This window comes from Scomber scombrus, chromosome 12, assembly GCF_963691925.1.
Source record: "Scomber scombrus chromosome 12, fScoSco1.1, whole genome shotgun sequence".
In the NCBI taxonomy this organism is placed as follows: Eukaryota; Metazoa; Chordata; class Actinopteri; order Scombriformes; family Scombridae; genus Scomber; species Scomber scombrus.
This window is the reverse complement of record NC_084981.1, coordinates 14,657,256-14,670,390: the sequence shown is the minus strand read 5'-3', so window position 1 is coordinate 14,670,390 and position 13,135 is coordinate 14,657,256. Positions and strand designations below refer to the sequence as shown.

The following is a 13,135-nucleotide window of genomic DNA, read 5'->3' as shown; positions in this document are numbered from 1 at the left end:
TATACAACTAAGCATTTGACTAATTAAAATAGTAAAATGTAAAGCTAGTTTGTTAGATTACAATCAAATTGTGAAGATAATAATCCAACACTGTTCAAAATCTAAAAATATCTAGGCAGTGGGTTTCCTCCGCCACTTGTCATTTTCACTTGTATGTCTTGGCTGACATGTCTATAATTGTGGATGAACATTTTTAAGCAATGCTGAATGATCTCTTGGATGAAACCTGGGACTGTTGTTTGTCACGGAAAAAATAATCAGATGGTCAATTTGGTGTCAGATGTTTATGAAATTAGTCTACAGCAATAACAGGCTCACCAGTTTCAGCAAAAGAAAAAAAAAAGAAAAAAAGGGTGTTCATACATTATGAAACCCATTTGCATTATGATATCATGTGATTCAGCATCTTACCACCTCTCGTCTCTGATTGGCTACTCATGCTTTATACAACTGTATGCTCAGAGCGTTGCACAACGGTATGGCCAACGTGTGTACATGTAACCAACAGGAAGGTCTTGGCTCCAGAATAGTTTAAACATCAAGTTCCAAGTGTCTTAAAGAAGCTCCCCATACCACAGGGTAGATATTTCCTTGTTGAGATGGCCGCAAACCACCAACGCTATAATAGGCCCAGCCTCACCATAGCCATAGTGAACGTGACTGATGAGAAAATGCCATATCACCCTTGCACAAATGTATGTCACTACTGTCAAAGCTATCATCATGGTATTGAAAAGATGGAGAATTTGACTCATCTGTAGATCCAGATAAAAAACAAGGGAAAAGTCCTATTTATGGCTTTCTAGCAAAGGTCACTTCAGTGCTCAGTCCTGATCCGATTTAGGTTTCCTCCAAATGACTACTAAGGTCTTTTCACATGTTTGGAAGTTGTTTATTTATTTTTCAAGTCATTTCTGGAGGATGTGAGACTAAATTAGCTACGTGGAAAAGTTTGGCCTCAGGGTGTTGTGTTGATAAACTGTATTTTCAGTTTTCAAGTGAAACCTCAGTGGGCACCTTTTTAAGGCAGCAAGGTTTATTCATAGACATGAAAAATTACAATCATGACAGGGGAGGTACGAACTGCTACATCAACCACAACTGTAAAAACACTTACTCATATGCAGATTTCCAAACTGGGTGAAAAAAAAATCATACGTTACATAGAGTATGTGGGCATTTGTGTACACATGTAAAACTTTGAAGCTGTAATTGAGATGTTTGTGTGTGCCAGTGATGGTGCGACTGGGTGGCAGGATGGTGGTCCCTCCCTGACTGGTAAACCCGAACAGGAAGCGCAGACCCCCTATTAGCGGGCCAAATCAGAGGGATCTCCGAGGCCGACAGGGAGAGGAAAGAGAGAGGTAAGAAAAAACAGCAAAAGGAAAAAGGAGGAGGAGGGGGGGGGGGGGGGGGGGGGGGGGTGCTAAGGTTAAAAATATGACTATCAGCTCTGTGTGTGACATCTCTCCATTGTAAGTGACACTGCACTGTTGCACATCAGACTAATTAAACTAGACTGGACAGGTGTTCCTGCCTATGTGCCAATATTTAACAGCACAGTGGGTGTGTGCTTGTGAGAGTGTTTCAGGGATCTCTCAGGGCTCACAGGACTGAGTGTCTGAGCGAAGCAGCTCTCTGTGGCGGAGCGCTCACTCTCTCCACCTCTCTAATTACGCCAACCGAGTCGGCTCTGCCCTTACCCACAATCTGTGGAGGCATGAAATAAATACGTGCTCTCCAACAATAAACAAGTGCCTTTTCAAACGACAGCACCTCCTTATGCTCACCCCCACTGCCTTCTCACCAGGCTTTCATAATGCTTTAACTTTCATACATGCTATAGGAGCAGGTAAGCATATATTATATAAAGATTATGCTGCACAGGCTACAGGGCCCTTTCCAAATGAGATTAAATCTCGTATCAAAGGCTACCGTTGCCTTAAACCCAAGGCAGACTAAAATCTGACTGTTGGGTAAAAACCATACAAACCAGGGTTAACATTTAGACTGCTAGCAGTGTACACCTTTCCACAATCAATTGAATCTGATATATAACAGTAGCAAAATCCTTAGCAGATATGAATGCACCCTTAAATCAATAACCTCAAAGGATATACATCCAGGTTTTATTTAGGGAAATTAAACAAGTATTTAGATGTCTGTATTTTTAGCTCCTATAAGTCAAGTTATAAAAAAAAATTCTGGGACACACATTTCCCATAATGCATCTCAACTATCCCAACCTCCCTTTAAAAAAAAAAAAAAACCCATAATGCCCACTTCTTTAAAATCTGACACCTTACTTTCTTGCAGAGGCTTTAAGAGGTTACTCTAATGGAAGCATTGATTTATTTATTTGAAACTTAGGACAGTATTAGTTTTCACATGCTGAGTTGTACTACTCCTTATGGTGAACTTTATGTATAAAGTGTGTTCAGCTAATTTTGCTGTAACTATTTGCATGGATAGATATGTTTGCATTCATAGGTGATATCAGGCCTTATTAAATGTCATTTGTGACATAATGGATGTTTTACTTTTCTCACAGTCTCAGCACTGTTAGTCATGTCTTTATTTGACACTGGTCTGTGTGGTTACAGATTCCCTACTGCATCTTTCATACTGGCCACACGGGCCAAGTGTCTCCTACTAGTAATGAAAGGGTTGCCATATGTCCACCACACCAGCCTGGCCTGCTTTGGTTTATTTATTCGAGGTCATAAGCATCAGGAATTACTTAAAGCATCATCCTGCATCCAGGAGATCAAAAAATATAGGATTAAATATGCATAGTATAGGCTGGTTGAACTACTGACGCCTTTTGACGCCAACTTTGCATGTGCAACACTGCCACCTTGTGGAGGGTAAGAAAACCACACAATACAGCAATAAATTCATTCATTCAAGTTATCAGCATTGAAACTGCAAACCTCAAATATTCTTCCCCAGTTCTTGACATTACTCACACCGACTGAAAAATAGGTGGTTCAAATACATTTATTAAATATAAAAGACTCTTTTGCAGTGCAGTAACAATAATACAAAATATTTGGAAGATTACCAAGAATGCAGTGCTCAGGTTATTAATGTGTACACCATAATTAAAAATGCATTTTCCTGAAATTGTTTGAAAAAGAGCAAATAGACTAATACAAACCAAATGACTTACATTAAACCCAGGGAAACCTCTTGACCAATTTGGAAATATGTATCAGATTAAATTAAAAGATGCTATCTATGGTAACATACAATGCATTTTATAAGTCTACAAAATGAAATGCAATGTGCCACCACAGTTAACAGCACCAATTGCATAAAGGAACAAGCAAATTTGTTCAACAAGTGCAGTCTTGAAGTTTGGTGTCTAATTCCTTTTTCACAAGTTTTAGCCACAAGACAGAAAATAATACATAAAGGAGAAGTGAGCAACAGTGTTTGCACCAGTTACTACAAACAGAAAAACACTTTCTTGTCTTCTCAAGCCAGACATAAACAGCACAAATTGTAATTGTAGAAAATACATTTCTTTAACCTACCCTAAAGTGAGGAGATAAGTTGGCCAGTAAATTAAAAGTGGATTTCAGCTCCCAAGATATGTTGTAAAAAAAGAAGTTGAAAAAAAGAAGAAGATATAAATAGGACAATAAATACTGTCACTACGCTGAGCATAGTTCACTATTGAATGTAGTGTAGACTTAAGCCAGATGTCATAACTGTAATTCTTCTCTAGTGGATGATGCATACGTCTGCCAATGGGTTTTAATGCACTGCCTAGTGTTGTAACTCATGAAATAACAAGACTGTTTTTAGTGCCGACCCATCAGATGAAGCATTCTTTGGTTCACTGAAATACTGAAATTGAGGCCCTAAGGTCAAAAACACTGCTTTTCAAAAGTTCTATAAGTGCATCATCTTCAATGCATGACTTTAAATGTGTGTGCGCACATGACTGAGCATGAATTTTTGTAAGGCACTGTCTTGTATGAATTATTTATCGATATGATTGGCATGTTAGCCACAGACAACAACAACCTACAACCACTGGCAGACTTACATTTGCCAGTGGTGGTGGGTGTGAATATCTGAAACAGAACAGACAATCAGGTCACTACATGTCTTTTGCATAGACAGAAAGCACTGTGATGTTTCCTATGAAAATGTACCAAAAATTACATGGACTATAATTCTAATGCAATGATAGGGGACACAGATCCATGTCTCAGCTCATCTACAGGCCGCAAAACAGGGAGTGAAGACTAAAGAACTTGATACACCAGATACATCATGTAGTCCAATAAAAACAAAGCCAAAAACTATGGCCTTAAAATTGCCATAGAGTTCAAACAGTACTTGAAAAACAACACTACAGCCTTGACAAAAACTGAACACTACAGCCTTCATAAAAAGGTAGTATATATTCTACTGGATTCCATGATATTGTCAGGTGTTTCAATTATTTCTTCTACATCCCTCATGTCCAATTTGTGTCTCATGTGTCCACTTATTCATGTATGATCATCTAAACTGTAGATGGCTAGGGAAAGTACTAAAATGTTAGGTAATCTGTAGTCTTTGGTCTATTGGACAATCTGCTGTTTATGGCACAGAACAGAAAGTATGACTAGGAGTCTCAGTATAAACTGAAAACTGACTTGAGAAATGGTTGATGCACAAACTACAACTTTAAGTATTGGCCAAGTGACTGTACATTATAAATAGGGAGAAACACTGCTGTATGTTGGCATTTCTGCCGTACAGAAAAGAGCCATGACTTTTTTTTAGTATGTCGGACAAAAGCAGTTTCACTTCCTCTTTCTGTCTGTAGGCCTGTAGGTTACGTTGTATTCCTTAAAGCGGGGATAGGTCACCATATTCCATGAGCTGCTGCTAATATGAAGGTTTTCACTCCAAACAAAAACACCAGGTGATTTCTTTGCTCCCACCTGCTAAATGGTGAACTGATGATCAATATCATCCAGTATAGTGAAAACAATCACACTCCCAGTCCTTTGTGGCACATGTTTAACTATCTCTGCCTTAGAGCCTGAGTGCTGGCTCTGATCCTTTGAATGTTCTGGTCCATTTTGCCATGGTAAGTATTTTTTAGCCCAGAGAACCTGGTCCACTTAGTACCGGTTCCTTCCGCTGTGTGCATCCTAGTTTCCTGCACACTACTGAAGCATACTGAGTTTATGGCTGCCAGGGTTTCCTGTCCTTTCCTTTCTGATCAGGAATGTGTTTGTAGCGACACTTGTCTCCAAAATGGCAGCCGGTGGTTCTCCAGAAGTAACACTCGTCTCCGTTCACTGGGCCACGCCTTCGAGGTCTGTGCACAGAGGAGGATGACATAGGTAAAGACAAAAGACACAAGTATAAAAACAATGAAGTCAGTGACCTGGACAGTCTATACCATGAAGCAGAAGTGTTTTTTTACCCAGCTGCTGCCCCTGCCTGCTGTGTGACAGGGAGACACATCTTAAGTGGAATAGGTAGGACCCTCTGAGTGCGACGGTCAGGATAGCGCACCACTAAACGTGTGTTCTCAATGCAATAACCCTGTGGGGTGGGTGGGCATATTTGCAATTTTAAGTCCTTAATTATTATTATTACTTCATTATTATTAAACAGCTTCAGCTGAGGGAGGGGAACCAAACAAGTACTCACATTTAGCTTCTCCATTGCACGAGCTGCCATGTTTGCATCCTTGAAATTGACAAAGGCACAGAATCTCTCATGCAGCACACGGATACTCTCTATTTCACCATACCTACAATGCAAAGCCAACGACTTAACAGACAAGTCAACAACCACGTTTGTTAAATATTAATGTCCTGAATTGTTCAATCCAGTTATTGAATTAGGAGCAGGAAAATTGTGCTTAATGAACGGATTTCAACTCATAAATTAGTGGTATCAAATATTTCAATGGATTATGGTCATACATTTTAAAAAGGTCCCATAGGTGATTCTCAGTTAGCTCAGTTGTCACATTTCCCACCCAGAGAGATGGGCAAGGGCTTCTGAAGGAAAGAGAGACAAAAAAATGTGACTCAACACAATAAAACAGAGTTCCGTTCTCCAAAGGACACTAAAGATGTGACAGTTAATGAAAATAAACATGTAAACTAAGATGATCTATCATTATCATTTTAACCAAAAAAAGAGACTACTACCCCTTCTGACCCCAAGCTTTGATAAATAAAACAAATAGTAACCTACCCTGGCAGCACAACTGACTGATCTTGGCTCCCAGCTGCAAAAAAAAAAACATCTCCAATAACTGAATATACAGAAAAGAATCTTCCAGGCCAACTTTAACATACAGCATATTCTGAAAATAACTTTTATCCATTGTTACGATAATGAAGTCCCTTTAGAAAATACAGTATTGAATATTTACATGTGATCTTACCCCTGGCAGCATCAGAACAAGATGCCAAAACAGCCTGCACAGTTGAGAATTTCTCCAGCAGTAGGACACTTTGCCCTTCATCAAAACCAAACTCCTGATGAAATTTTAAAAAAAAATTAAAAAAAAATAAATTAAAAAGCACTAATGTTACAAAATACAGTCAACGGAATTAAGCCTTAAGAGCCAAGATGATTAACAACAAAATGTTACTTCTAAAAATGCACAGCTGATGAGGCTAAGAGTATATTTTCACTCACAGCTAATGGCTGACACTTGTTTACGAGTGTATTTACCATTAACTGCAGCACTTTGCAGTTTAACAGGTCGGTGACGGCCTCTTCACATTCTTTGTCCAGTTTTAGCACCTGCTCCATAGCCTTCTCTGCCTCACCGTACCGCTACAACACAAATGATCAGACACACAACCATAAGTAAGTTTTATCATATAATTAAGGCCTGTGTGAAGCTATTAAGTAGTTATTTCTTCCAACAGAATTCCCACCTTCATGCCCATGAGAGCACTGCCCTTGCGGAAATGTCCTTTGGGCCATTCTGGTGCCAGCTGAATGGAGCGTTCAGCATCTGCCAGGGCCTGAGGGTACTGCTCCAAGCAGTAATAGCAATAAGAACGATTCCCAAAGAACCTACAGGATATTGTTTTTGAAAAGTTCAAAAAATAATGATGTTACATGTGTCTGAATGTCTCTATCCTCTTTGTAATAAGCAAGTCAGGATCAGATTATGTACCTGTAATCCTTTGGATCACATTTGATGGCTTCTGTAAACATACTGACAGCTTGCGAGTATTGCCCCTCTTGCACAAGTTTTATCCCTTTTTCTGCAAGAGAGGAAAACATGCTTGTAAATAATTCTCTGATGAGTCAGCGGCCCGAGGGTTCACCTAAACTGCAGTGCCGCACGATGTACGATGTACAAACAAATGGGTAATCAATAATTTCCTTTAGGGCTTTGTGTCACTGTCAATGAATAACCTAGTAAATGAGAGTTTAAATTCCCTGTTATACAAATATTGTATTTTACCTGTCAGTGATGCGCTTTTCTTAGTCATGGTGTCAGTTCCATTTGTCTGAAAGAAAATGATTATTTCCATCAGTTGATATCCACAGCTGTGAAAATGTATACAATTATCCAGCTGTCAACATTTTGAATAGACCATGCTTCAATTTGGCTTGCCTTTTCAAATCAAACACATACAATGTGCAAAAATAAATGTACTGCAAAATGATATAATTATAAATAAAATGTTGTTCAAAACATCAAGCACACACACACACAGAGTTTTACAGGCTTTTGCAGTCTAAAGTCAACTGTTCTACACAACAAACTTTGGACCCATCAGAAGAACACTCTGCTGTGGACAGTTATGACATGAGCTCTCACTACACCTACACTGATTTCACAGTATCCATTCACCTCTCTCCTGTCCTCATTCTCCTTGTTTTCTTTGGACTTGCGACATGATCCTTTGGGTTTGATATGGCTAGCAGCATTAGCAAAGAAGGCACTGCTCACATCCCACTCTGGCTCCTGAGGGAAACAGGAAGACAGACATTAGTGACTTTCAGTCATGTGCCATCCAGGCCTATAAATTTGTAGGCTTGGATTTTAAACTTTTACTATACCAGCTGTTTTGCTGGAATTAAAACCTGCATACTCATGACTATGGATTGCTTACGCCTGGGACACTGCCTGCCTCTACCTAACAGCACGTATGTGTTGCTTAATTGCTGCAGCTCACACATATGGTGTAACAGAGTTGCTGCTGTGGTGGTGCTAATGCCATACCTATCTTTCTATATGGAGTTTGACTTTGATAATGGCCATCTATAACAGGATGTTAAATATAATTTTATTATAAATTTCATTTCTATTTAGACAGAGATAAGTTAAACATGTGCTCAGTTGTGACAAATAATATGTGAGGTGAAAGTGGCTTTCTTTCTGACAGCCATGGTGGGGTCTGGTTGGGGCAACTTCTCTGTCGGCCATATACACTGCTCACACTTTTTTTTTTTATTATTCCGCCAGTTAAACCTTCGCTGTCACTGCTCCAAGTGAGAAAAATCCCTCCAGATGATACCAAGTTTCCCAAATGAGCCAAACACAAATCTCCAAACTAACTGTCAGGAGGCAAACTGACAACAAATAAGGATTATAATAAAACTAAATAACACTAGCTTCCAATGAAATCTTTTTTTTTTTCATGTCACGTGTAATGTTGCTGGTATGATGTCAATATGACTATCAACAGATAATTTTCACTGTCTGTTGATCAAAAAAAAAAAAAAGACGACACTGAATCTCTAGAACACGTGCATGTATCTAACGTGGGCTGTGTGGCTGCTTTAACCTGTTAAAGTGGGTGCTGAATTAAAAAATAAAAGGTTCCGTGACTCACATGTTTTGCTCACACAAGCAGTCTGTCCCAGGCGTAAGAAACAGAGGATTTAATTGTTTTGTCCTCACCTCTTCAGCAGATCTGGCATGGATCTTCTGATGCCCTTTGATTCCTGGGGGAGCCGTGAGAGGAGTGGTATCATACTTGTGATAGGCGGCTGACTTTGCGTCCTTTTTCTCCTCCTTCTGCACTTGTTTCTCCTCTTCAGCATTAACCTCTGCCTCTGACTCACTCTCATCCAATTCAGACTCCGCACCTCCATCTTCGTCTTCATCGTCCTAATGTATACTACCACGTAAATATCCAGCTACTCACAACAACAACAAATGTAAAAAGGACACTCCCAGAAGGAATGCGACTTACCTGTTCAGCATTCTCATTTTGCTTAACCTGCTCCTGCTTCTTACGTTTCCTACGGCGCTGAAACAGATTCAGTACTTTAGACATCAGAAAATGCAAGACTTCATCCATCATACATTGCTTAATTAACTCTACTCAGTAAAGGTGCAACAAGTAGGATCTTTGAGGGGTGCAGCGTTTGTGTGATTACCTTCCTCTTTGCTCTGCGTCGCTCTGCCCTCCGTCTGACCTTCTCTTCCTCACTCAGATCCTCCTCTCCATTTAATGGATCCTGAAACACACACACACACACACACACACACACAGTTGCAAGTGACACTTTGTACCTTCACCCTTGCAGTCCTGACAATGCCCTGTCAGTGTGACCCCATTTGTTTACCTGTAACAAAGTGGCATCATCACTTGGGTCAGGGGTTGCAGCACCACAGTCCATCTGTTCCTCCTGCTGCTGGACAGGGGGGCCTGTTGGGAAATACACCTGATTGAACCATCTGCTACAGTCATTTTTTTTTTTTACATTTTGGGAGTAGATCTGTTGTTAGTTAAAACAGCTCTATCCATATGTAATGTTTGGCTTTTCAACTTATCTTGACCAGCACATCTTTACCAAATTAGATTTTATTACCCTGCGCACTGAAGGGGAATAACTCTCCAATAAAAAGTGCAAACGCTTGGTATGAGATGAGAAGTGTAATCATTTGATCAAATAGCACAACTGGGCCCTTTTCTCTCTCTCTGTGCTTCTATGTCCAATACTTTCACTGGTCATCAACTGTACAGAGAAATCATTGGCAGCAAGCATCCCTTATAAAAATAAAAAGGTAAAAGATGTTTCTGTGTATCAGAGGGAAGTGACTCTAGTACCAGGCCAGACAAACAAACTAAATATTGGTTGTCTGGATGACAAAAACATGTTCCTTCTTCTCCATTCACATTCAAGTCTAGTCACCCTGACCTTTGATAACAAAACGCAAAATCTGAATGGCATTGGGTGGAGACAGGAAAGATGATGTAATGGTTTCTCCAAAAAAGAGCCAAGAAAGATCAACAGTGGACAAAAATGTTCACAGAACAGAAAACTGCTCGCTGAGATTAATTCAAGTTGTTTCACTAAGGTTTTAGGAGGAATGTTTTCTCTTCATTTCTTCGCTACCACAAGTCTTACATGCAACACACAGTCTTGGGTACTGCTTTTTGAAAGAAAAAAAAAAAAAAAAAAAAAAAGATATTTTCTTAGAAACTTCACACACAGAAAACAACCACTGCCCTGACTGTGGTATGTATGTATGTATGTGTGTGTGTGTGTCGAGGGGGTGTAGATCAGATTAAATCAGAACCCTGTAGTTGACTTAGGCTCAATGGACAGCAGACAATTGAAAGGACAAAAAGGAAGCAAAACACTGGACCATGTGTGAACTGATGTGGTGTCAGATTTCCATTTGTTCAGCAAAGATTTCCTGAGTAGTGACAAATTCATACTTGGTCTGTGACTCATGTTGTGACTCGTGAGGCATGGGATTGATTGCAGCACTTTGAGAGCTGTCATGCATATTACATTTCTGGTGGCAAAATGAGAAGACAAGCGGCGACTGAGCTTCCTCACACTCTCTCTCTCTCTCTCTATATATATATATATGTATATATATATACAACAAAACAACAACAAAAAATATCTATTCAATCCTTTATCCATGTGCAATGTATTTCTTTGCATCTGTAGCAGTATGACTAGCTGGCTAAGGGTCTAGCATCTCAAACATGCATAGAAAGTGGAAAAGGAATTTCAGCTGTCTGTGTCTGGCTCACTACTCAGATATCAGGACACCACCACTACTAAAGCACAGCTCCATCCCATTAGCTGAATCTGGCTTTTTGTTAAATCTTTACTATAAAGGAATGTTCTCTTAACAAATAAATGATCCAAGATCTGTGGGCAAAAACAACAAAAGCGTCTCTGTCCCCCCTCCTGAAGGACACTGCCTACATTGGCTTTGAGCTGAAAGGTGAGCTCTTTGCACAGGAATGCAAAATACAACAGTATAACATCATGGACTGGAATTTAAAACATGAAATCAGCATTACAGCTCTCTTTTTTGCTGATCATCAACATGGCAGGATCAAAGTAAAAAATAAAAAAAAACAAATAACCTTATCATGAAAACAATCACTACAAAGTCTAGAGTCTGTGGTTTGAAGTGATTTTGTGAACTGATTGGTGATGAGTCACCAGTCTTCCTACAACAAGTGCAACTAATGCAGATGTAGTTCAGCCTTTATTTAATTTTTTCTCTTTTTTTTTTTTTAAAGGAGGTGACAATAGTAGTCAACATGGAGTGGCCTGTTAGTGACATGCCAGTCGATTGTTTAATGTGGGTTGGCCTAACCCCAATAATGTGTAATCATCTGAAAATGTGACATTAAAAGCAAACCGTAGTAACAGGTTTTGATAGCTGCAATTATTAGGTGATTAACAGGAAATCATTTTAGTTAAGCCAAAACTGCCAAACTTTCCATGGTTTCAGGCTCTCAAATTGCTGTTTTCACATAGTAAATGTATTCTTTTTGGGTTATGGACAAAACAAGACATTTGACGGCATCACTTTGGCCCATGGAAATTATGATGGGTATTTTTCACAGTCTAACATTTGAAACAAGAAGATTGCAAACAGATTAACTATAACATTTACACACCTTTTGTAGATAGCATAATAATTAAATATAAATTTCCAATCAGATGTGTTGACATCTTGTAAAATGCTCAGCCACCTTTGATATGGTTTTAACAGCAAGTCAGTAAACTAACCTGCTTTACTGCCTGCACTACGAGGAAACACACATGGAAAACCAAGAAGAGGAACAAAGCGTGAGCACATGACTGTGTTTTTTTTTTTTTTTAAATCACAAGAGTTACTTAATGCTTGAATAGCCTAATCTACACCACTGGGCAGATTCTGGGCTACACAGCTTTTGTCACCTATTCGAGGCATTGCTATCATACCAACATGCACAAGGGAATGTACTTCACACTCTCTATTAAACTACATTAGTTTTAGCTTTTTGTGAACACATCTCGCTCTTTAAATCACACTCTGACTCCTCTTTTCTGTTATTACTGGTTTCGTTGATTCAAAGTGCATTTAAAAGTGTCTTTCAGATACGTTAATACACCAACTTGATGGCACCGACTGCGCAAACTTGGAAGTGGTGCAAGTAAGGGTGTAACTGGCAGGAGGGGAACTTTCATTGTCTGACCAAGAACTCAATTTGACGACAAAAGACATTTGCGATACATAGTATCACAAATAACGTCTTAGCGATCCACGCGTGAGATGATTATCCACACTTTAATTGTCACACGCGGTTCATTATCGATTTTATTTGTGGTTTGAGTTGAGAAAGTTTTGAAAAGTGGGACGTTTCTTACCGCTCCCGAGTCCCAACAGCCTGCATATGTCTCTGGTGAATTTCATGAGCGCAACCATCCAGCATTATCGTCTCAAATATCCCACCAAAAATATTTAAGCGAGTATTTAGGTTAGTGTGGACACGTTTGTAACATTGGCACTATCGATATCGAATCTGCGGGAATCTTAGGTGGTTTAGTCCACTTCCTGAGCGTCAAACACGACGCTAGCTCCACCCTGAACAGCGTCTTAAAGGCACAGGATACCGTTATGAATTGCGTCTAAAAGGCACAGGGCACCCTTATCGATTACATCATTGATTTGCAAAGTGGGTGACCCCATCAGGAGTCCTTGAGGTTGTTCCAGTGGGTCCCCAGGAAAAGGGGTATACTTTATTTTCACTATAATTTAATCTAGAAGTCACACAGTGACAGAGTGTATGACTATTCTGGTCATGGGTTTCATACACTTCTTGTAATAGAACATCGAAAAGCAAAAATGTTATTAGATGGGGACCCTGCCAGGGTCCTTGATGTG

At 39.5% G+C, this 13,135-nt stretch overlaps 1 protein-coding gene across 2 annotated transcripts; it reads right to left on the bottom strand.

Annotated features, from left to right (window-relative positions):
• Nucleotides 1–2,982: 2,982 nt before the first annotated feature.
• Nucleotides 2,983–12,789, bottom strand: zgc:123010 (uncharacterized protein LOC641500 homolog). Of its 2 annotated transcripts, none has more exons than XM_062430583.1 (16): nt 12,619–12,789; nt 9,574–9,656; nt 9,385–9,465; nt 9,198–9,254; nt 8,903–9,112; nt 7,826–7,963; nt 7,457–7,502; nt 7,163–7,253; nt 6,918–7,059; nt 6,709–6,813; nt 6,416–6,509; nt 6,223–6,256; nt 5,946–6,023; nt 5,668–5,770; nt 5,438–5,559; nt 2,983–5,329 (listed from the first exon to the last, which is right to left on the bottom strand). In XM_062430583.1, the coding sequence occupies exons 1-16, from the start codon at nt 12,674–12,676 to the stop codon at nt 5,194–5,196; spliced, it is 1,578 nt and encodes a 525-aa protein (XP_062286567.1). In that variant the 5' UTR covers nt 12,677–12,789; the 3' UTR covers nt 2,983–5,193. The 2 variants fall into 2 exon arrangements, with proteins under 2 accessions (XP_062286567.1, XP_062286568.1); XM_062430584.1 differs by having other exon boundaries at nt 7,850–7,963.
• Nucleotides 12,790–13,135: the final 346 nt, after the last annotated feature.